This window comes from Saccopteryx bilineata, chromosome 4 (genome assembly GCF_036850765.1).
Source record: "Saccopteryx bilineata isolate mSacBil1 chromosome 4, mSacBil1_pri_phased_curated, whole genome shotgun sequence".
In the NCBI taxonomy this organism is placed as follows: domain Eukaryota; kingdom Metazoa; phylum Chordata; class Mammalia; order Chiroptera; family Emballonuridae; genus Saccopteryx; species Saccopteryx bilineata.
Window position 1 is genome coordinate 129,844,919 of NC_089493.1, and position 24,753 is coordinate 129,869,671.

Below are 24,753 nucleotides of genomic sequence, written 5' to 3' on the forward strand. Positions count from 1 at the left end.
GGGCCGGAGCCACGAAGTGTGGAATAGTAAAAAGTTTATTGAGTACAGCGCTTCCTGCCCAACGAGGTTCCCTGGCCCTGAGGACAGAGGCCAGGGAAGTCCTATAGGGTGACCCACGTGGGGAATATTTAAAGGGTCTCTAGGGTGGTCAAACTAATATGACGTGGTGAAATCTCATTGGCTGGCAGATGGTCACTTTTTCCAAAGGGTTCCTGGGAAGTTTCTTTTGGCGCGCCCGGATGTGTGCGGCTCTAGCCAAGTTCCTGGGTCTGGTGTCCCACGTGACCTTTACCCTTGCTCACCACCCTACAATTGTCATGGGGCATGGGCCAAGTCTATAGGCCCAGTCTTTGGGCCCTGGGAGACAGTTCTCTGGAACTTGTGCAGGGACAGAAGGCTGCCTCCCCAGGAGCCAGGCCCCATAGCTCTGCCCAGCCCCTCACAAAGCCAAGCCGGGAGGAAACAGAACCCCTCCTTCACAAGAGCTAGCCTCAGATACAGGTAGCTCGCTGCCCTCTCCCCAGCTGTGGGCAGTCTGATGGCAGTGCTTAACCTCTGGCCCCACCAAATGATGCAGCCCCAAGTGCTTTCTGTTGTGGGAGGAGGTTGGGGGAAGGGCAGGGCTACCTATTAACAATGAGATTGATCATTACCTGCTTTCTCTCAACACTGGAATCTCCCTGAGTCACCAGAGCTCATGGCTGGCCTTGGGCAGGGGAGCAGTTTCCTCTGGACATTGGGGAGCAGGCTCATTTCCCTTGGTTGGGGAAGGTGGAGCTCTCTTCTCCTGGGAAAGGAGAACGGGGCAGGTAGGGTTGGCAGTGTTGTTAGGTAGGAAAGCCAGACTCAGACCCCCAGGCTGCCAGCCCTTTCACTAGTGAGGAGGACGCAGTGCTGGGGAAGGTCAGTGCAGCACAGGAGTGAGTATCCTAGGGGTCCATGGTACAGGGCTGACAGCCAGCAAGTGAGGTGACAGTAGGACTCCCTTCCAGAGCCTGCTGAGTGTGCATGGATCGCTGGTGCTCCAGAGCCAGACAGCCGGGAACCAGCCTCCTGAGTTATCTCCCTCACATGCAGGAAAGCCAGAGGGCTGGGTGCTGCCATGCCGGCAGCTCAGAGGCGGGGTAGGGAGACCAGGGGTGACCTTAGGGAGCCTGCTTAAGTGCAAAGAAGACCTGCAGGGCAGGGCAGGAGCCACAGCGAGGCAAGAGACATGGCGGTGAGGGCACAAAACATAAGGGGGTACAGTGATAGGAGCCCTGGTATAGCCCTGAGAGCCAGTGCCTTCTTCAACTCTGCTCGCTAAGAGCCCTGCTGGCCTCTCCCAGCCCTGCTGCACTGGCCCTGAACTGGGGCCATGAATGGCTCCTGTGGGGGGGCCCTCTAGGGAGATTGGGGAGGGATCCACTGAGATCCTCCACATGTGCTGGGTTGTGACCATGTTGGTCTAGAAGCCAGGGGCACCTCCCTCAAAGGACCTGGGAGGGGGAACCTGAGCCTCCCAGCTTCCACGCCCAGGTGTCTGGGTGACTTCGGCAGGTACCTCTGTTCTGACAGAGGTGAGGCCTCACTTTTTCTGTCTCTAAACTGGGGAGAACCACTTCCTCCTTGCCTCTCTCTGGAGGGGTAGGCCTGCTCCTGGTCCCTAAACCAAAGATGGCAGGAACTCTGAACATGGGGTCTAAAGTAACTGGCAGAAGAAGGCAGGCCACAGGGCTCCCCCAAACACCTCTCAACCCCACCCGGTACCCAAAACCTCCCCTTTGCCAGCCCAGGATTCCTGATCATCTGCTGAAGTCCAGTTCAGACCTAACCCTGTGGAACAGTCCCCGCTCCAGGCCAAGGACCAGGCATCCCCATCCTGCCGTCTTACCACACATACAAGCACACACAAGTACACCTGGTGTGTAGCAAATGCTGAGGACAAAGAGGGTTCTCTTTGTAATAATTTCTTGTGGAGGTCAAAACCACATCAGTCACAATCTTTGGTTCACACCCTAGAGCCTCCATTGACCCATATGTGGCCCTCTTATCATTTATTTTGAGTAATACAACTGACCACCAAGTCCAAGAGACAGCATTACAGTCACAGGTCCACTTACTCCCAACCGTCTTCCTTATCTTCCTGTCCACACAACCTCCAAGCAGAAACCATTTTCTTGAACTTTATGTGTTTTATTATTAAACAAATGAGAGGCTATAGACACCCAAAGAGGCAGGATGGCTACAGGTTCCTTAGGAGAAGAAGCTGTTTGACCAACCAAGTGACAACTTCCCTGGGGGCAGTGTACCCTCCTCCCCTGCAGTATGGGAAGCAGGGGCTGGGCCCACAGGGTGGTTGGCTGCTTGGGGTATCCAGACCAGGAAGGGTGAGGCCTGAAGCCCAGGGAATAGACAGGACACAGCTCCAGGAATAGCGACAGGGCTCTCAATTCTCCCTCTGAACCTGGACAAGTGTCTGTGGGACTTCGGCCTTGCCCTATGACATCACACAATGTTGCCCAGGTGACCCAGCTAAATGGAAAAGCTCACTATTTTTCCAGGCCTGAGCAGAAAGAGGGCCACCTCTCAGCTTTACCTTCCTGGGGGTGTCCAGCTGGTCATGGTCCAGATTCTCCATGGCATCTCTACTCACTGTATGTCTGGCCACTGAGAAAGCTCCACACTCCTACCCCAGGCCAGTGGATGGCACCTCTGAGACCACACGGACACTCTGCACTGTCCACCACCCCAACACGACTGGGAGGTGCCCGCTGTCTGGGCAGGACTGATGCTTGATCCCCCACCCCACCAATACCAGGTCCTGGGCCCTGAGATTGTTAAACAAGGCCAAACACTGCTGACCCCAAGAGGATGAGCCAGAAAAAGAAACAGGTGAGCCTGGGGGGCATGGGCTCCACCTAAATTCACCTCTTCCTCCAAGTCCCTTGTGAGTTTGTACCTAACTCACAGCAGAAACTTTCTTTCTCTGCCTCAGTTTTCACAGACGAGAAACAGGGATGGAGGTGGTCTCTGTGGCTCTTCCCGGTTAGGGGTCCCATACTTTTGGACTCCATGGGATCACAAAGGCGGCATGCTCACAGGCGTTAGCCAGTCCTACTCCCCTTGCCTGGTGATTTCTGATGGTCTCCTCATGACCCAGAGAGAGGTGTAGCTTCAGCTGGGTGTCTCGTCCTTCAAAACCTGGACAGGAGTTTCTGCCTTCTTGCAGCTGGGGTCACAAAGACTCTGCAAGCCCAAGGAGATAGCTCACCATCACCCTCCCAGATCTCCCAGGAATGTCCCAGTCTACCACCCTGGAAGTGCTCATGCCCAACTGTCCCACACTCTCCCAGTCCTGGCCCAGCCTCTGCCCCAGGCCACAGGGGCTTTAGATCCTGAAAAGAAGGGCTTTTTTTCTATTTCCAACACTGCTGTATCCCCAGTACTCAGAACAGTGCCCGACACATAGTAGGTGCTTAATAAATAGCTTTGAGAGAACAGCACGATCCTTCCTAGACTAGGATCTCAGTGAAATAAAGGCAAACAGGTCCATGTCAAGGTTCTCCGACCTTCTGCCAACTGGCAAGGTTGAGCCCATGCCCTCAGCTGTGTCACTTCACCAACAGGGATGACAGGAAGAGCTAAGACTGAGGACACACAGGGACTTGATAACTTGGGAAAATCCTCTTTGCAACACTCTCAGGTCAAATAAACCAAACAGCTAGGGTTGCCAAGGCCCCATGTGGCTTATACTCTATTATCCTTGACATTGGTGCCTGTGGTTCCTGGTGTCCTCTACCCACAGTTGTCCCCTCTCCATTGGCCTCTCTCTTTAAGCCCCTTTCTGGTGAGTCATACACTGGGGTCATACCTGGGGGGCCCTAAACTGTTAATTGGTTCCTGAAGCTCACTGCCACCTACCCACCCAAGGTGGATGGGAGTGGGGGTGGAGTCATTCAGGAAGTGCCCGTGATGAGGGCCAATGCCCTGAGGAGCAGACTTATTTGATTTATAGCTTCAGGAACTAGAACCCCTCAAAGGACATTCATAATGTATGTATAGTATTCCATACTCATGTCTTTTCCGTGGGGAACCTCATCTTGTGTCTCTTCATTGGAGCAATGCTTATATGTTTCGGAGCTCTTTGTATATTAGGGATGCTCATACATTTATATCATATAAATTGCAGATATTTTCTCCTGTGTATCTTTTTCTTGTATTGTGGTGAATTTGTGGCCATTGTAGAAGTTGGTATATTTTTTAGTTATCAAATTGACCAATCCTTCTCTTTATTTCTGCTTTTGTGTCATCTTTTGAAAACCTCTCCTCCTCCAAACCCATAAGGACTGGCTGCCCAGGTGAGGGGCCTGAGAATGTATGTCTGCACTGTGTGTGTCTGCACTGTGGCCCAGAGGGGGTGGATTACACCCAAAGATGGCCAGGGAGAGCAGAGCAGAGAGACACAGAGGGTGGACGCAGATAGGCCTGGCCCAGGTCCAGCTCTGCCCTCTGGCCCAGCCATGCACCTCAGCACAGGTGCATGCCCGTTCTGTCCCGTGTCCCTGGGCCTGCCACCTTAGCTATGAAACAGCCCTCAAAGCCACCATGGCTCCCAGGCAAGTTTAGAGGCTAAAACTAGAGGGAACACGAGGGAATATTTTGAATTCAAAGCCCCTGTGATACAGCTGGGGAAACTGAGGCCCCTGGCATCTAACAACTTGCCCAAATTACTGATCAGAGACAGCCAGGCTCCAAGCCTGCTATCCCAGTCCCCTCCCTCCTCTGGACCTTGGCTTTCAGATGCAGGGCCCCTCTGGAGGCAGAGCTTTCAGATTGCTGGGGCAGAGGGTAGTCAGGGGACAGGATCTGGAAGGGCTGAGGAGTTTGCCTCTGTCAGTCACCAGGACCAATTTAAGCCCCAGTCTTGAAAGCTGAATCAATGAGGCACATTAACTCCTTCACTGCTGGTCCAGTATTCCTACTCCTACCCCCCAGCACACACATCCCAAAGTAGATAGTCCAGGTCCCTTGGGACACTTGTGAGCTAATCCTGCCTAATTGAGGGCAAGGTGGACTGTCTGAGGGGCAAGGCATTGGAATTAGCAACTTCTGAGCCTGCCATGTGCCAGATCCCAATGGAGGAGCAGAAAGGGCTTCTTTGCTGGCCCACCCCCTACCTGCAGACACTGCCATCCCATGTCTCTACTCCTCAGTGCTGGGTGGTCTGACCAACGGAGATTAAAGCCAATGGGAACTAAGTGCCCAGCTCTGTTGCCAGCCTCCAGGAAGTATATTCAGGAAAGGGCGTTCCCTCCCCAGGGCTCATTCATCTCACCCTCTCAGATGGGTCAGCGGGAATGGGACCTGAGACTGAGGGGGGGGTCTCACCTTCACCCATAGTTTACTGCCCCCCCATGCAACTCGGCTCATAAATTTTCCAGTCCTTGATAACTTCTCCAGTGTAGGCCTGGGAGGGTGGAGGTGAGGAGAGGACATTGATCCTGATACAGGGGTAGGCAGAAAGACTGGCTCATCAACTCCCGAACCCCAGGCCTCCCTGGACCTGGGCCCAGATTGCCCCATAGGCAGGTGCCTGCCATCCTCACCAGGAGGCACCAGCCTGGCCACTGCCTCATGCCCAAAAGTGAAGCACAGGCAGTTCTCTCCCAAACCCCTGCACACTTCATGTTCCAGAAGGCTGTGCCACATGGGAAAGGCCCAGAGGAGGTAGCAGATGTAAAGCACAGAGAGTGGGCACACTCATGATCTGGTCTGCAGAATGCTTGGTTGGGCTCTGGGGCTGCCAGGAGAGCTCTTAGTCAGCTGCCATGAGGTGGGCCCTTATTTCTAGGGCCATATGGAGCTCGGACATAGCAATGAGAGGGCCTGGGGCCCTCATAGGCTGCTCTGGGGAATCTGGGAGTGGGAGGGCTGTAAGTTGCCTCTCCTAACCTCACTGCAGGAAACTTAGGCTAATTACTAGGAAGACCGCATTACAACCCATTCCAGATATACCCACTGGCCAGGTGGGGAAATTAAGGCTCAGAGAGGTCATGCAGAGTGTTGGGGGCAGAGCTGGACTAAAATCTAGGTCTCTGGACCCCTAGGACCACCAAACCATGAAAGCAAACCTGTTGGGGGTGGGAGGCTATGAGGTGGCAGTGAGGCAGAACCTTGGAAAGGCAGCATCTCTGAGGGGAAGAGGTAGCTCTGTGCATGTTTCCTCCCCTCCCCTCTCCATGTGTCAGGGGTTCCTTCTGCTGACCTTCCTCCCACTCCTCCCACCCAGGCCTGGCAGAATAGGGGAGAGGAAGAGGAGTAACTCAACACCTCTGCAGATGGTGACAGGTCCTGAGCAGGGCAGGCTGCTCAAGCAGAAGAAGGGGAGGGGTATCTTTGTAGGGCTGGCACTTCTGGGGTTGGGGCTGGGATTCTCACCTTCTGATTAGTCATTTTGTTAGGCAAGGACACGGCCTGTACCAGGAAGTCCTTTCTGATAATGAGTGGGACCTGCAGGAAGTGAGGGAGCAGGACAGGGATATGCATGCAGGGAAGAGCAGACCAAGGGGAGGGAGAGCCACGGACAAGTGGGAAGCAGGAGCCCACTTGGTTCTGTGAGAGACTTGGAGGTTAGAGGGGCTTGAGCAAGTGGGCAAGGGGCCTAGGAATGAGATGAGGTCCGTCTCCTGTGCCATGCCCAGGTTCTTATAGCACGTGAGGCTCTGAGTGACAGGAGGATTGAACAGAGGAGTGACACGATCTGCTTGATGTTTGTAAAGCTTTACTCTGGCTAGGCGTGGGGGGAGGGGGGTGAAGAGAGTGAAATGGAAGCAAGAAAGCAATTGAGAATCAAGTGTGGAAATCCAGTGTATGGCCCTGAGTGCTTCCAGTGGAGACACAGAGAAAGGGTCTGACTCCAGACGTGGTTTGCATGTAGAGATGGCAGGCCATGCTGATGGGTTGGAGTAGCACGAGGCTCGTATTTGTGGTCACCCCACACCACTGTTTTGAGAACGGAATGAAATAACAGCTCTTCCCTTTCCCTCTGCCTGGAGGCTTCCAGGAGCCACTGTGCCTAGGACCCCCCCAGTTCAAGGTGGGAACAGACAGTGTGTGGGAGACCTGGGTGTCATACAGGAAACAGTGAGTTCCAGGCAGGCTGGTCCAAGTCCTCATTGTCCAACTGGGGAAAGTGACTCTCAAGAGCATGACTGGTTTGGGGTTTAAACACAGCTTTCCTGACACTTACTAGGATGGAGCACAGGGTACCCGGAACTAGGTCCTCAGGCTCTTCTCTTTGTAATAGGTCATGTTCTCAATGGTCTCCACAGCCCTTCCTGCCTGAGCCAACCAGCCTCGGAGGCAGTGTGTGGGCAGGCACCTCTATCTCCTCCTTCCTGGTCCACAGGGTTCTCTGGTATGAAGATGGATGAGGCATTGGGGACAGACACATTCATTCATCACCATTAACACATTGGATGACCTGATGGATAAGCACTGTAGACTATAAAGTACTGTTCACAGGGGAAACCAGAGGTGGACTGGGAGGAGAGAAAGAAGACCAATTGCTAGGATTTAAAAAGCAGGAGGGATTGGGGATTCCAGGTGAGGAGTTTGCAAAAGAAAGGGCTCAGAGGTGGGACTGGACTCCAAAGGGGAGGTGGCATACCTTATTCTGCAAGAAATGATGGGTCCAGGGACTGGAGAGAGGCCAGAGGGAAACTGGGAGCGATATGGGTTGTTGGACAGAGGTCGGCAGAAAATGAGGTCAAAGACGACTGCCCCTTTGGGATCTGTAGTTCCAGTCTGGGTGGGGGAATGACAGAGTGCCGCGAGCCAGCGCAGCTAGTAATTCCAGGTCTTGAGTGGGAATGGCACAGAATTAAGAAAGTAGGCTTAAAGAGAAAATGAATGGGATCCAGAGGTCTCTGCAATACTGATGGCAAGAACAAAGTGTGCCCTCCACCTCCCTCCCACCTGCTTTATTTATAGGGCAAAGTGAGGCCATTAGCAAAGTAAAGAGATCTCTGATCACATTCCAAGGCAACCCAAGAATTCTACCAAGTGCAGAAAGCCCCTACCATACATAACATCTTAACTTCACAAAACTAAGGATTGCCTCCAGTCTTTCTGAGGGACATGGGGGATAGGAAGAGTATAAACAATCCAGCACCATAGCTAACATAAAGGTGTGGGAAAAAATAGCCTTTAGCAACTTCACAGAACAAGTAAGGTGGGAAATGGGCAGCCTGTCAGCTTACTGCCAGTTCCCCACATCTCTGTCCCCCAAAAATTTAAACTGCAAAGACCCTGTTGGCTTTCAGTCTCCAACAACAGAGGGAAACAGCCACTTGGAGAGGAGATGGGAGAGGACCACACCAGAAGAGGCCACTCAGCCCTGGCTCTCTCCACAGGTCACTGAGGGCCCTGAGGACCCACCACCAAACACCTCTCAGACTGTGGAATCTGTCATCAAGCACCTGTCTCCCTCTAATAAGGAGATCATCACTGTCACTCTCCATGGTGCCACCAACCTCCCTGCCTGCAAGGATGGCTCTGAGCCATGGCCTTATGTGTTAGTGTAAGTAGCTGCTGAGAGTGTGGTAGGGCTCAGTGTCCACTGGAGAGGAAACCAGAGTATGGATGTTTAGAATATGAGCACACAAAGGTTCGGGGCAGGAACCATGATACCAAAAAGGGAAAGCTAAGTGTGCATTACACAGGTCCAGGGGCTCTGCAAACTCGAGGCCTGGCATCTTCCTGCTGTGTGGAGGCTGCTCAGCAAGGCTAGGGAGGAAAGGGTGGGCTACTCCTTGACCCCAGAGCTCGCTGAACAGAGCTTGACCACAGCCTGACCTCAGAGCAGGGCCCCTGGGTGCAGAGGTCTGGGCTGGGCTCAGTGAGGGGTGGGGGTGGGGGTCAAAGCAAGGAGCAGACGAGGGACCTGCTTCTCCCAGATCTTGGGCGCCCCATCCCACCATGCCCAATCCTGGGCTAAGGTGCTCACAACCATCCTCCTCCTTGGCACCCACTACTTTCTAGTCATTTCTATTATGGGGACTTCCCTGCTTCTTGTCCTTCAATGCACCCCTGAACCCTTCCTCCTGCTAGTTGCAGTCAGGGCACACACTTCTTACAGCCTGGTATCCGAGTGAGGCCTGCCATGCCACATCTGCTGCCCACCACATGGACCTCACTTCTCTCAGGAGGGCATCAACATTCCATGTGGATGTTGAGACATCTATTCAATCTTGATTATAAAGCACTGTGCCATGCTATAACCCAAGAGTTTATCATCCCTTATGTAAGAATGAGACGGCACTTGAACACCAGGTGTGCAGGCTTTATTAAAGGAGAAAGACCTGACGGGGCACTCCTCCAGGAGAAGTGCACTGAAACAGACTCTGAGGCAAACATTTATTAAGGTGGGGAGAGCTTTGAGCAAGTGTGCGTTGAGTCAGCAATTCTGGTGTGCTCCCTTCTGCAGTCCTACGATTGATTTCAGCTTCCTGGAACGCTTCTCCTCGGGGCAGCTGACCAGCTTCCTAGAACTTTTCTGTTTCGGGGCGATAGTCCAGTAAGTAAGGGTGGGGCCAGATAGACAAGTGGAACAGCAAAAGGGCAGTTTGGAAGTTTTGGTAAATTCATGTATCCATCATTTCTCAACTCTGTGGTATGATAAAAGAAAAAGAGGTGAGGGGAAGAAAAAGAGAAAAAAAAGGATATGAGGTCCAGGAAGGAGGTTTGTCTCGGATCAGCCATCTTCTGGAGCTACTTCCTGCTGTTATCCCTATTGAGGCCTCCTTCATGGACCTCTCCCTGGGGCAGTTGGAATAGGGGTGTTTTTATAGGGTTCCAGATTTTTTTGTTTTGCGAGGGCAGGTTTTGGGGTTGGTGTGTAGGGTTAGGTAGATTTTTCCAATTTTCTGATTGGTGAAGGTCTGCATGTGGTTTTGTAAGAAACTAGTGAACAAACATAAGAGGTAGGGTCTAAAAGAAAAATAAATAGAGTGAGTGGACCAATGAAAGGCAATAGTCAAGACACCCAGTTTGTGTGAAACCACTGATTTCATGTTTATGAATTTGCTGGGCTTGAGAGAGAGAGAGAGAGAGAGAGAGAGAGAGAATAGGAATAAGGGAAGTGGCCAGTCCCCCTGCCCCAGACCTACTTTTATAGAAATTCTTAAAGCAACAAGAAGGATTACCTGTATAGCTCGTTTGGTCCTTAGATTGACAGGTAGTGTACTAGAAACTGGAAGAGGTTCATGGGGTGGGATTAGGTTGATATTTGGGGTGAGATAGACTAGGGTACAGGTTTCTGTCTAATTAGTAGGGAAACACATATAGGTGTTGGTCCCAAACGAGTAGAAAGCACCTGATTGGGTGAGGCAGGCTGAGAGGTGAATAGAGAATAGAAGGACAAGGGGTCGGTTTTGTTTCTCTGTTTCTGAGCTCCAGATGGTCAGGGTGGAGGAGTCGTGCTTAGCAGCAGTGGGAGTTGTTAGGATCACAGTGTGTGGACCTGTCCACGTGAAAGTCAGTCCTTGGGTGATGTAATGCTGGAAGCGTCTCTTGGACAGTCTTTGAACAGTTTGCTGAGTAACCTGTAAATCCTGCAAGTACTTAGGGAAAGGGTGAAATGTAGCAGGGCTAGAAGAGACTGAACCCTCCCTCCATGGAGCAAGGGGGCAGCTTACCTTCTTATGTCCCTCCTTCCACAGCACAAGACGTGTCAACCAGTGGGGCTGGGAAGCCTGGCAGGCTTCAGTTCAATGACTTTTCTTTCCACTCTGGAGCAGGGCCCTGATGGAATTCTATGAAGCCCTTTAGGGCGCTGGAGTCTTTAAGAATGTATGCCAAAAGCTGACCTCTTTTGGGCCTTATTTGCCTTTTCTGTTACTTCCTTAGCCATTATAGACCTTAAAAGCCATGCTCAGAAGATCTCACTGAGGGCTTGACTAAGAGAGCAAAATTGGGAATCCAGTGTTTAAAAAAGCCTGAGGAAAGAAAAGATTTGATTTGTGATGGTATATTGTTGGAGACTGCGGAGGGTCTGAGTTCGATCTAGGGTGAGACCTCAGGTGCTGGGGGTTAAGGCAATGTCTAGATAGACTACGGACTAGGAGTGAAGTTGAGCCTTAGCAGAGAAGACACAACATCCCTTCATGGTGAGGATGTTAAGGAGGGTGGAGGTGTGTCTCCTTGAGGCAGGCAGGGAGGGGTTGCAGAGAAGTAGGTCATCTACATATTATAAGAGAGTACTAGTTTTGAGATTGCATGCTGCTAAATCCTGAGCTAGTGCCTGCCCAAACAGGTGTGGGCTGTTTTTGATCCCCTAGGGTAAGACAGTCCACATAAATTGCTGGGCTGCATTAGTGTCCAGGATCAGTCCAGGTGAATGCAAACAGAAAGCAAGAGTCAGGGTGTAGAGGAATGGTAAAGAAGGCATTTTTGAGGTTTAGGATTGTGAAGTGAGTGGTGTTTGAAGGAATGTGTGACAGTAACCTGTAGATTAGGGACTACTGAATGGAGGGGAACTACTGCCTCATTGATTAAGTGTAAGTCTGGTACAAGGTGATAAGCCCCTGAAGGTTTTTGAACAGGAAGGATGGGGTATTGCAGGGAGAGTCCATGGGGATGAGTAAGCCTGGTTTAAGTGGCAGGTAATTATTGGTTTAAGGATTCAGAAACAGACACAGTTAAGGAAGAGAGGAAGCAGAAGGACGGATAGTGTGAACAGCTTAGATGGAAAGAAGGAAGGTTAGAATCTGCAGGAGCAAGAGGAGAATTGGTGGTGGCGGCAAGTGGTCAGAGAGTTAAAAAGATTTAAAGCTGAGGAGTGGGGAGAGGATGAGGGGTAGTGGAAGGCCGGCAGAGTGGGGGGATGAGTCCAAGAAGAAAAAGAGACAGAGCCGCCCTTCTGTAACTAGTGAAGAGAAGAGAGGGGGCTTTCTGGAGGGAAGAGAGATTTGCAGAGGGACTAGAGAGGGGTTCCCTCAGGGGTCAGGCATGAAGAGAGAGTGTTGGGAGTCTGCAGGGAAGGAGAGATTAGGAGCAGAGGTTTTAGGTGAGGTTTCTCTGGCCAAAAACGGCCTGCATGTAGAACAGAAGGAACAGAAATTAAGGACAGGAGAGAAGGAAGAAGAAAGGCCTGCATGTAAGGAATTTCTGATGCCCTCCCCATCTGGTGGCAGAAATTGTCAAGATCTCTTAGGATATTGTAATAGTAGTAGAAAGCAACCTGGCTAGGCACCTAGACTTTCGAGGAAGTCTGTAGAAGCTAGCCACTCGGAGTAGAAACCTCCCAAACTGTAAACCCCAGAGAGTAGAGGAGTCCCGAAGGAGTAGAAGAGTAGTCTCTGAGGCCTGAGATTGGGAGGAGCCCATGTTCCGAGGGGAGCCTGACTGAACGGTTTGGACTGGGTGGAGCCCACAGTAGAGGAGACTGGTGAGAGAAGGGGGCGTCCCCGCCTTCAGTCACAGTTCCAAGAGGAGAAAATCTCCATAGAAAGAGAGTCTCAGACAAGAGGTCGTCACCCCAAGGCCGAGACCCCGGGATGTAGGAGTGGCCTGGCTAGATGCACCTAGACTTCTGTAGAAGTCCATAAAGGAGTAGAGGCAGACCTCTTGTAGATATGGGGTCCGAAGTCAAAACCGTCTGACCAGGAAGAGGTGTTTATAGAGAGAAATGTGGAGGCTAACCAGGGAAGGGGAAGGGAGAAACTCCTTACCTTCCTGGTTCGGCAGGGTTTAGGACAGGGCCGGACTGCCAGTCGCTCAGCCGCGCTCACACAGCCGAACAGAATCAGGGAGTTAGCCCAGACAAGCTGCCGAGCTGCCGCTGTCCACTGCTTCCCTGGTTGTAAGTTTGGCCGGCAAAGAGGGATCGTCCAGGCAGATAGTACCCTGTCCTGGTTTCGGCACCAGATGTAAGAATGAGACGGCACTCAAACACCAGGTGTGCAGGCTTTATTAGAGGAGAAAGACCTGACGGGGCACTCCTCTGGGAGAACTGCACCAAAACAGACTCTGAGGCAAACATTTATTAAGGTGGGGAGAGCTTTGAGCAAGTGTGCGTTGAGTCAGCAATTCTGGTGTACTCCCTTCTGCAGTCCTACGATTGATTTCAGCTTCCTGGAACGCTTCTCCTCGGGGCAGCTAACCAGCTTCCTAGAACTTTTCTGCTTCAGGGGTGATAGTAAGTAAGCAAGGGTGGGACCAGATAGACAAGTGGAACAGCAAAAGGGCAGTTTGGAAGTTTTGGTAAATTCATGTATCCATCACCTTAGCCCCTTCTATAGACATTGGGAGCCACCAGGGCCTCCTACCACCACCTCCTCCACCAGTAACAGCATCCCCACATTTTCGTTTGGGAAGTGCCTGCCCCAGCCCTCTCCCCAACTCCTGCTGAAATCCCACCTTCAAGGCCTTGCTCATGATGCCACCTCCTCCAGGCAGCCACCAGAGTTGAGCTCTTCTTCCTGCTCTTCTTCCTTCTCTGGAGCCTCACAGTGGTGTTAACATCGGTCAGATGAACTTTATAGCAAGAAAGTTATGTGCTGCTGCTCCTCTGTCCCCTAAACCAGGCTTCCCAGGACAGGCCCCAGGTCTCGACTCCATTTCCCCAACATAGGCTTGAACACAGACTTAGAAGCCAAGGGGCAACTTTGCCAAGAGGCCCAGTTTACTATAACAACAACCACAGCGGTTCTCAACCTGTGGGTCGCGACCCCGGCGGGGATAGAACGACCAAAACACAGGGGTCGCCTAAAGCCATCGGAAAATACATATTTATTAAAAAATTTTAAATACATATTTATTATACATTTTTAAATAAAATACATATTTATTATACAATACATTTTAAAATAAAATACATATTTATTATACAATACATTTTAAAATAAAATATGTATTTCCGATGGCTTTAGGCGACTCCTGTGTTTTGGTCGTTCGACCCCCGCCGGGGTCGCGACCCACAGGTTGAGAACCGCTACACTACACCCTCTTAGAGTGCAAGGAGGCTAGACGGCGGTGTGCGGGAGACCAACAAGTAAAAGAAATGCTTGCTTGTCTCACAAGCCCCGGGTCCACCTGGCCCAGTTCCCCTCTCCTCCCCTCCCCTCCCCTCCCTTCCCCTTTCCAGTCTTCCCCTTCCCCAGCTCCATTTGCGCGTTAAAGAAGGGCAGGCGGCAGAGCGCGGGCCCGGCAGAGAGCTCGCCTTCTCAGCTCAGCTATTTCCATAAACCAATTATCGTCCACCATCTCGGGAAACGCAGGCCCGGCCTATCACCAACCAATACAGTCCCGCGGCGGGCGGGGGAGCCGGGCGCTCGCGCAGCTCTTCCGCAGGCGTCACGACCTGCGCCACCACCCGGTTGCCATGGGAACGCACCGGCGGGGCCGCCGGGGCGGGAGCCGGGGTGCAGGGGGTGGAGGCGAAGCGGGCGGAGCGCCGCACACGGGCTCCACTCCGGAAGGGGGCTGGGAGCTGCGTCCCGGCCCTGCGGGCTGCTCAGCGACCACCAGTCCCCCGTGCTAATGAAATGCAAATAAAGCAGAAGGAGGGCTTTTGAGCAGGAAGGCCCAGCTTGGTGGGACCTGAAAGGGGCTTTCCGTGCGAGCCCCGGGCCCCAACCAGGACCCAGAGGGAGAACTCCGGCCCTTGGCAGCCAAAACCCTGGAAAGAACACGATGTGCCCAGTATGTTTATCAGTATGTCTGATACTGAATGCACAGTAAAAAAGGCATGCAATAGGTCTTGCTTAATCCACTGAAGTTTTTATTTTTCTCACGATGCATATTTTGATGCTGAAAATATATATTGCGTATATTGTCTATATTAAATACTATCCAATAGTATATTAAATAATAGATATTAACTGTGTATAAATTCGTATTCTTTCCAAATATTTTTTCTTCGTCTTTCTGGTGCCTGTGTTTTCTGCCGCTCTGGGCTTGGTCCGCTGGTTTTTTCTCCCTGCTCCCTCGTGTCTCCTGTCAGTGTGGGGGTGGAACACTGGGGATTCCTGCGTTTGCCAGCTCTGCCCTCCTGTCTGGGTTTGTTGTATCCCCCCACCACCACCATGTTCCCCTGCAGGCAGGCCCACTGGCAAGGGGGGAGGAAGGTGGAGCTGGGGTTGAAGAACAAGGGCCAGAGCCCTCATTTGCTCATTCAGCCAATTACTGGGGAGCTGGAGAGATTCCTCAGGTCCAGAGATGGGGCCTTCCTCATTTGGAATGTAGATGTTTTGCCACTCTATAGTCTCTGGCCTTGAGCCATCCAGTAATAAGGTGCCTCCTCCAGTGGTAACTGTCCCAGTCCAACAGGTCCACTGGGTTCATCCTGTGATTCTGCCTTTTTCCATCTGAGCCCTTAACCTGCTTCCAGTCTGACTCCACTTCACCTAAACAGCATTCTCCAAAATCATTAGAGATTGTGACCAGCCAGCAGGCCTGGCCCTGCATCCAACTGTCATTTCACCTTTGGTGATCTCTTCTTGGTGGCATCATCCCCTCATGACCACTCATTCTACTGAACGCCCTTTCTTCTCTTGCTTCCAAGAGAAGCCCCCTCTCTTATTTTCCTCTCTGTGCCACCCCTCTGACTCCTTCGCTGCCTGGCACTAAACTTTGACCTGCCCCAGGTGGCAACCTCAGTTGCTCTTCTTTTTCTATGCCCTCCACATGACCTCACCCCCATCCTGGCATCGGTAATCACATTCTCTCGCCCCTATCCAGTCTGTCATGCAACCGTGTCAATTTCTCTCCTACATTGAACTTGGCTGCTTCTCTCCACCAGCTTCCCTACCTGAAGCTACTGCATTGTTCTTCTGCTCTCAGTACTTCCAGGTCTGGCCCCTCTGCAAACCCTTTCAAAGGCAGGTTATTATTTGATACCGTGGTGTCATGACTACCAAAGGGACCCCTGTTCTTTGAACCCTCCAACGGCTCCTTATTGCTCCCAAAGTAAAGAGTATTCCAGGCCCTGCATAGGTAGGTCTTTGCAAGCCCCTCAACATGACCACTCCCTGCCCACCCTTTGCTCTAGCCATATCTGTCCCCTAGCAGACCCTGTTCCCTCCCAACTCAGGCCTTTACACACTCCCTCCCCCAGAACATTCTTCCTTCTCATCCCCTCATTGTATCTCAGCTTAGTTGTCAGCCCCTCAAGAAAGCCCTTCAAGCCTCCCAGCCCAGGCCCCTTATGACTTGTGCCTGTGGGACGATACACTTCTCCAGTGTCGTGCTTGTAGTTCTGTACGTTTTCTGTGCTTTTCTGTGACCATTGGGTAACTTTTCCTCAATGCCTCCTCCCCCACTGAACCCTACTAGTTCCATAAGCAACCACCATGTCTGGTTTTGCTCGCTATCCCATCCCTGCTATTTAATACCATTTCTGAACATAGGAAGCTGTCAACAAATATTGAGCAAATGAATAGACAGACGAATGAATGAATCTGGCCTCATTTTTAGCTTGCTCTGTGCCTTTGGGAAGGTTGCCTCATGTGGGAGCCGGCCTCAAAGGGCTGTAGCAGTGGTGGAGCCAAACAGGGTAGATGCTGGCAGATAAACATGACACAGAGGTGAGGGATATCCTTCTCAGCACTCATGGTGGGCATGTGAGACCTAGCAGAAGAAAGCCTCAAGGCAGTGGAGAGAAGTCAGAATGGGATCAGTAAACCCAGAGTCTGGCCCACTGCCCCTGTCTCCCCGTGTGACCTCAGGCCAGTCCCTGCCCCTCTAAGGGTTTCAGTCTTCCCACAATCAGGATGTGAGCTTTGGCCTCCATGCTTCTCTGGGCTTGAGGCTTGGTTATGCTCTGGCCTGGGGAGCAGCCTTAGTCCTTTAGAGACAACAGGATACCTGGTTGTCTACTCAAGACAGGTTGTACACCCAGGTGTGCTCAGATCTGGGGTTCCTCTAACTGCTCTGGGTCTGGCTCAAGGTCCTGGTCCTCCCTGAGCAATGCCCAGCACCTGCCTCCCAGCCTGGCACAGAGAGACCTGCCAATTAGAACACAGCAGGGACCAGGAAGGCAGTGGCCCTGACAGGTAAGGGATGTTCCAGTGGTCAGGGTGTGGGGAAAGGGCCAGACAGGAGATAGCCTATGAGGTTCTGACCACTGGCCAAAGGCTGGATGAATAAACAGATGAATGAATGAATCTGGCCTTGTTTCTAGCTTGCTCTGTAAATTTGGGAAAGTTACCTCTCAAGGCCTGACTTGCCAGCTACCAACTGACCTCCTGCTGCCCAGAGCTAATGAGCAGGGACAGAGGCAGTGCTGAGAGGGGGAGGGCCACTCCCTCTGTGCACATGAGGCACACTCGGCCCAGGCCCGAGTGGGTGGTGCAGGGCACAGATCAGAACCAATTAGTCATACTCAGAAGAGCTTTGTTTTCCTGGACAAGCCTGAAAGCCCTGACCCTGGCCCCAGACTGAAGACTGGCCTTGGTTACACCCTGAGCCCTGACACTGGTCACAGACCAAGCCTTGTCACAGACCAAGTCCTGACTCTGGTCATAGACTGAGGCCTAGTCATACAACGAGCCCTGATCATGACCCCAGACTGAGTCCTGACCCCGGTAACTAACTGAAGAAGGCATTGAAAGTAAGACAGTTGTCTAAGTTTCTGGTAAAAGAGGAAGAAGGAAGGTTAAAAAAGATTACATCAATCTAGTGCCTACCACATACCTGGCAAATGTGCTAAGTGTGTGTGTTTGTGTGTATTTTGCATAATTTAATTATTACTTAATTCTGTGAGCTAGGTGAAGTATTATCCCCATTTTACAGATGAGTTTACTAAGGCTCAGAGCATTTCTGTGACTTGCCCAAAGTCACAGATCCAGTAATGACCCAAACTGGGATCCAGGATTCCAAACTCCCAGAGTGCTTTCCTCCTTGGCCCTGCCTAGATGCTCATGCAGCAGTTTACCTCTTGGAAGGGGACTGTTGGCATCAGGGCCTTAAGCCAGACTTCCAGAAAAGACCCAGCCACCAGTCTGAGGAACCCTGCTGGGATCTGTACTGTCTGCACCTTCCCCTGTCTGACTATGGACCTGGGCCAAAGGGCCTTAGATGGCAGATTTGGGTGGAGTGAGTGGAGGCCTAGCACAACAGCCAGTGGGTTGGGCTCAGCAAAACAAACAAACAAACAAACAACACCATTCACCATGGCAGTGTCCATGGCCCACATAGGAAAGAGTAAGGCAGCCATGCTGTGCTCACTGGGAGCCTGGCCCACACTCTGGCTCTAATGTGGTGGCCCTGGAGGCAGGCTGCCTTTAGCTCTATGTGGTAGACAAGGAGGCCAAGGCCGCAGGCAACAAAGGGGCTGGCCACTGGGGCTAGAGCACATGAAGATGACCATCTTCACCTGGCCACTGACCACTTGCTCTGGCAGAGGCCACGGCACTTGCCCTCTCCCAGAAGCTTGCCTGTCAGAAAAGGCACATGATGAAGAAGGCCCTGTGTGGGACCTGGGAATTTGGGGTCTTTATCTCCCTCCAGGTTCCCTAGCTTACAGTGTCCCCAACCTTCCCATGGTGTTGGTCCCTCTAGGCTCAGAGCATCAGAATTTTTGCTCAGTGAGAAAACATCCCAGAACCCCAAAGGTGTAAACACAGCTGGTGTCTGTGGTTAATGGAGTGTTGGCCTGCCACCCCCAGCTGGACTAAAGCCACAAGAATTCTTCCCAGATGTGTCTCCTAGCAGCCCTGCCCAGGCACCTGAGGTCTTCTCATGCCTGAAACATTTATTCAGATCCGAAAGCAAGAACTGCCCCCAGGGGTGCCAGAATCAAGGAGGAGTGGTCCAAGAGGGCGGTGCTTACCCAGAGAAGTCAATATTTTCAGAAGACCTTGCGCAGTGAGGTGGGCCAGTGCAAAGGGCTTTCTGGTGTCTTCACGGCATTTTGTCCAGCCTGTCTGCCTATTTCTGAGCATGGCACAGCTGCTGGCAGAACTCCTGCCTCCCAGAACACCTTGGGGGCCAGGGCTCTATCCTCCCTCCAGGCGTTGTCTGGCTTCCCTCTGTCCTTGCCTGACCCCCATGGGCTCCAATGAGATGCTACATAGTCCAGCTTCAATAGCAGAGTAAGGAAAGCCACTGGGCAAGAGGCTGGGGCTTGGGTTGCAGTCCAGCTCCCCTTGCATGGGCTCGCCCCACTTCCACCATCTGTGGTCCCCACACACAGTGTGCTTCCATACAAAGGGGTGATCCTGCAGGTTATGTAAATGCTGAAGTCAGCAGGGGTATGGGATATGTGAGAGATAGATAGCGTCTGTGGCAAACCAGAGAAAGAGCACAGGCATCATTTTGAGGAGCCACCCAAGTTACCCCCACTGATTTCTGCATTGGAGAGAGGCAGGCAGCTCTCTCAAATTTTCAAGAGAAGCCAGAAATTCAGATTGCTGTGCAAAATCAGCCAGTATTCTGCTCAGTTAAGACCTCTGGGCCTCTCCTCCTCACCTCGTCCTCTTGAACCCTCAACAGATTCAGATTCAACATCTACATCCAACTTCACTGTCCTCTTCCCCCAGGGGCCAGTGGCTTCCTCATAGCTACATGTCCTCTAGACATGTCTGAGAGGTACCCCTTTTCTTCTGATGGAGCTTCTTCTAGATAAGTAAACAGGAGCTGAGCCATGTAGAGCAGGGTCCAGTGGTCTGGGCCAGGGCTGGCCTAGCCAAGCCAGAAGTGAGGAGTGGTTCTTTCTTTTCGGGACCTTCCAAAGGTCCCTTCCTTCTTTCACAAACACTTGCCGGGTCCCACGATGTCAGGCTGGGAGCTGAGAACAGTTTTAGCAGTGTCAAGGCAGGTGTCTGTCTTGAGGACCTCAGTAGTTGGGGGCTGGCATGGTGAACAGACAGATAAAACTCACTTGCTCATCCTTAGCCTACCATCTCCCAAGGCAGAAAACCACTAGCAGGCTCCAGGGCCCCACACTTGGATCATAGGACACCTTAGGGAGGCTGGTCTTTGGGTGGAGGGGACAGGAGCAGGGCTTTGTGTCTGAAATGCCCAGACCTTGGAACTTGAACCGAACACTGCAAGTTAGGCCAGGAATCAGAATCAGAGTGATTCAGGTGGTATTGACAGACAACTGGCCCTCCTCCTCTACCTAAGAAGATGGCTCCCAGGGCCCCTCACCTGGCTAGGCCACACTGCTCATAGCTCTGTGTGATCTGTGGTTTCCCCTGGGCCATCTGAGAAGAACAGCCCTGCCTGAGCTCCAGAAGCTATGATGGGAAGGAGTGCCTATTGCCCAGGAGCAGCTCCCCTGAGGACAGTGAGGTGATTTCAGATAAAGTGTGGTTGGGAATATGGGGAGAAGCATTTCTGTTTTACAGAAAGATGTTTCCCTCTGCCAGAGGGCTCATCTCAGAGGTCCCTGGGATGTGCCATCTCTGATACCCAGAGCGGTCCCTGCTCCCTGCAGGAAAGCACATGCAGAGCCCCACCCCTGTGCTTGGTGACTTGGCTGGCTTCCTGCTCCAGAGTCAGTTATTCTCAAGCTGAAGTCCACCTATCATGGTGTAGCACCATCAGCAATTAGTGATGGTTCATTAGCGTCCAATCAGTAAATTAAACCAAGGATGAGAGCCCATCACTTTGCTGAGAGTAATGGCCCCACTCATTTTTTTTAAACTTAGTTTTTTATTTATTTATTCATTTTAGAGAGGAGAGGGAGAGACAGAGAGAGAGAGAGAGAGAGAGAGAGAGGAGAGACTGAGAGAGAGAAGGGGGGGAGGAGCTGGAAGCATCAACTCCCATATGTGCCTTGACCAGGTAAGCCCAGGGTTTCGAACCGGCGACCTCAGCATTTCCAGGTCGACGCTTTATCCACTGCGCCACCACAGGTCAGGCCCCCACTCATTTCTTAAGTCTCAAGATGCCAAGTGTGTCATGATTGGGCCTCCTCCCAAGAACTCAAACCCCACAAGGACCACTGCCTTGGGGGCTGGGAGGAGGAGCAGGCATGAACTGGGGGTATTATTGGTGGGCTGTTGTCTGGTGAAGTGGAGAGGATGAGAGGGAGTTTCGGACCAGTCACTCCTGCCTCCATCTCAGCTCCTCCTGTGAGGAGCCCCTGGCCACACCTTCTTGCCCAAGAATCCCAGGGGAGCTTGGCAAAGGCCACAGGACACGGCACATGGGCATAGAGAGAAGGCGGCTGGAGAGAGAACAAGGTCAGAGAGGACCACAAGTCTTGCTCTCCTCTTCTGTCTCATCCTGTGCTCCCAACCACAGACCACAGTTAGCTCCCAGCCCCTCCCTAGACCTGCCCACAAACCAGCTCAGCCCCCACCCCTCCATCTATTAAAGCCCTGCCTCCTCCAGGAACCCCTTTTCCCTCACCCCAGGTCCAGCCCAGGAAGGGTCAGAAACACAGGAATCCAGTCTTTGCTACCCTGTTCAGGCAACTGCTCCTGCTGAGGCCACTCACCCATCCTGTCCCTGTTGCATAAGGCTGGGCTCCTAGGTGGAGGAGCAGTGACTAGTTTTGTCCTGTGCCCTCCAGGGATGGAAGTAGGCCTGTGGCCTGGATTCTGATGGCCTCTGGTGGAAGAGGCTAGCATTCCTGACTCAGAGCAGCATGAAGGGTCCTGGTAGAGGTGAATTGCCCTGCTTCTCAGGACACAGTGAGGCCCAATAATGACACATCTGGCACCTGGCCTGGAGTGATCTTAATCTGAACCTGTTTCCCCACCTCCCATATCCCCCCAAGCAAGCAACAGTGGTAAGGTAGACTAAGTCACAAGGTCACAGGACCTCTCATTTGACCACCATCCATCTGAAAGTTCTGCCTGGCCTGAACAGTGGTGGTGCGGTGGATAGAGTTTTCGACCTGGGATGCTGAGGTCCCAAGTTCCAGCCCTGAGGTCGCTGGCTTGTGTACAAGCTCATCAGCTTGAGCATAGGATCACTGGCGTTAGCGTGGGATCATAGAATGATCCTGTGGTTGCTGACTTGAGCCCAAAGATCGCTGGCTTGAAGCACAAGATTGAGCAAGAGGTCACTGGCTCAGCTGGAGGCCCCCCCCCCGCCCAGTCAAGACACATATGAGAAAGCAATCAGTGAACAACTAAGGTGCCGCAACTACAAGCTGATGTTTCTTATCTCTCTCCCTTCCTGTCTCTCTGTCTCTCTCTGTCTCTGCCTGTCTCTCTCTTGTTAAAAAATAAAAATAAAAGTTCTTCCTGGCACACATCTCCTTCCTAGCCTTCTCCTTCCCAAGGAGCTTCTAGGAACATCCCTCTGGTCTTTCAAGATTTAGGGGTCTAGCCTGACCAGGCGGTGGCGCAGTGGATAGAGCGTCAGACTAGGATGCAGAGGACCCAGGTTGGAGACCCCGAGGTCGCCAGCTTGAGCGCGGGCTCATCTGGTTTGAGCAAAGCTCACCAGCTTGGACCCAAAGTCTCTGGCTCGAGCAAGGAGTTACTTGGTCTCCTGAAGGCTCATGGTCAAGGCACATACGAGAAAGCAATCAATGAACAACTAAGGTGTCACAACGAAAAATTAATGATTGATGCTTCTCATCTCTCTGCGTTTCTGTCTATCTATCCCTCTCTCTGACTCTCTCTGTCTACAAAAAAAAAAAAAAAAAGATTTAGGGGTCTGTGCAACCTGGACCCCAGCAGCCAGAACAGACCCAAATTGGGGCCCTTTCCTGTCCCCTGAATTTCTGGGGGCTGCCTGAAATTGGCACTCGGGACAAGCCAGGTGGCCTGCATCCTGGGTTTCTGAAGCCGTGCCTGGGAGGAGGACAGACTTGACAGTTGCTCACACTATGAGGCTTTGAGGCATATTGAAGACCAAGAAGAAAGGCTAAGCAGGTGCAGGAGGCAGTCCTAGAGACCTGGGCCAGTACGGGGCAGGCAGCGAGGGGTGAAGTCAGAGATCAGGTACAGTGTGGCACACAAGCCTCCCTGGGACAGCCTCTGTGTGTGCATGTGTGTGCGTGTGCGCGCACGTGCGTGTAGGCAGGGACAGTGGCACACACATCCCAGCCCTGAGGTATGTGCCCTGCAGAGTGGCCAGAAGACAGTGGGGGTTCGGGGTGGCTTGTGGCTTGTGCACCTTCCATCACTGTCCACCCCTGACCCCTGCTCACTGCAGCAGCTCCTGGGAGCCAGGCCACACATCTGCTTTAGTCATGACCTCACAGAAGGATGGCAAAGTCCTTCATCTTCTTTCCCACTGACAGCTTTGCTTGGACTTGGCCCTCACAGGCCATCTGGCTGGAGCTCATAAGCAGCTTGGGACCCAGGACTACTGCACCGTGCCTCTGAACCCACCCCTAGTCCCACCCTGGTGTGGCTGCCCTCCCCACCATGGCTGGATTAAGTCTGAGTCCCAGGACAGCGGGCTGACAACAGCTTCCCCTAGCCCTTCCCAGAGACAGAGAGGGAGGGTGCCAGTCTTACAGATGGCTGTGTGAAAGCAGGTCAGAGAGGACCCTGGCCTCTGAGACTGCCCTGGGAGACCTGAGTTCCCCTGGGGACCTGAGGGTTCTAGAACCCAGCCCCCTCACGTGTCCAGCTATGGTTACAGATTAGGAGCTGGAGCAGGTTGTGAGCTGGTCCCCTTCTCGAGTTCCACATGGAAGCAGAGGCCCCTCTAGCTCTTTTGTTTCTAGAATAGCATCAAGGCCCAGAGGAATCAGCTGTGCCAGGAAAAGCCATTACACTGACAGCCTCTCTCCACCTGCTAAGAGCTCTCTCCTTCCTGTAGGCCTCACCTCTGGAGTTACTCCATCTCCACTCACCGAGCTCTGCCCACCTCTCTGAGGAGGGAGGAGAGTTGCACGCCTAACTCTCCCTGTGCCTGAGCAAAGTCAGCCCCACAGTAGGCTCCCTCGGCTTCACCTACAGTCTTTCCTGTCGCCTTCCGCCTGGCATTCCTCCTGCCAGACACCAGGAGCACACGTAGACAGGGGAGGGGACAAGAGGCCAAGATACCAGGAAGATGAAGGACAGGCTGACAAGTGTGGTCATTGGTTCCAACCTGAATTCTGTCACCGTGCTGCTTGTGACTCACAACCCCCCACTCACCCTCAGTCCTGTCCTCTCAGTGCCCTGGGAAGCCCCTGGGGTTACAAAAATACTGCACGGGTTTGACGTTTGGGGTGTGGAAAGCTAATTTCTTCCTACACACCTCCTTACACCTCCTCCCCTAGTGCTTCTGTGGAAGAGTGGAAGTGAACCCTCACGGGGAAGGCACGGGGCAGGCAGACAGCAGGGTGAATGCTGCTGAGAGCTCTGAGGCCTCTGACTTTGGGGGCCACTGTCAGAAGAAAGAACAAGGACACAGCATGCGGACCACATCTTCGGTCAGCAGAGGTCATAGAACACACAGAAGGGACTGGAGGTGGGCAGGCTGGTCCTCCCCTCACGCTGCGATGCCATCTTCTGTCAAGCCTGGCAGCCTCCCTGGCAGGGTGAACCCTGCATCTGGGGAGAACTTCTGCCTTTGGGGGACCCGCCCCTCTCATCTCAGCCCTCCCTCTGCACTCCCCTTTCTCCCCTTCACACAGCCCTCAGCCAGGTACCTTTGAGAAATGTCTGGGTTGTTAGACCACAAATGAGGACATACTTAATGCACGGGGCCTCTTGCGTATGGGGTCATCACATACTGCCCGCCCCCCCCCCCCGCCCCCGCAGCCCTTAAGAGCACCAGTGGAGGCAGTGCTACTCACAGGGGAGGCGACCAGGGCTCAGAGACCGGGAGGCAAGCTGGTAGGAGATAACCGGACTCCAAACCCAGTTC

General features: G+C 52.6%; 1 protein-coding gene and 1 long non-coding RNA gene across 5 annotated transcripts in view; one reads left to right on the top strand and one right to left on the bottom strand.

Annotated features, from left to right (window-relative positions):
• The window catches only part of CCDC33 (coiled-coil domain containing 33), a 130,199-nt gene that overhangs the window by 23,602 nt on the left and 81,844 nt on the right, over window positions 1–24,753 (top strand). Inside the window, 1 exon segment of the mRNA XM_066276728.1 lies at window positions 8,415–8,563. Within this exon segment, the coding sequence (XP_066132825.1) occupies window positions 8,415–8,563 (149 nt within the window).
• On the bottom strand, window positions 9,312–13,761 carry LOC136336451 (uncharacterized). 4 transcript variants are annotated; one of them, XR_010731451.1, is made up of 3 exons: window positions 13,402–13,761; window positions 12,714–13,163; window positions 9,312–10,979 (listed from the first exon to the last, which is right to left on the bottom strand). It is a non-coding gene; the product is annotated as an uncharacterized lncRNA (long non-coding RNA). The 4 variants fall into 4 exon arrangements; XR_010731452.1 differs by having other exon boundaries at window positions 12,714–13,166; XR_010731453.1 differs by lacking the exon at window positions 13,402–13,761 and having other exon boundaries at window positions 9,312–10,586; window positions 10,680–10,979; window positions 12,714–13,393.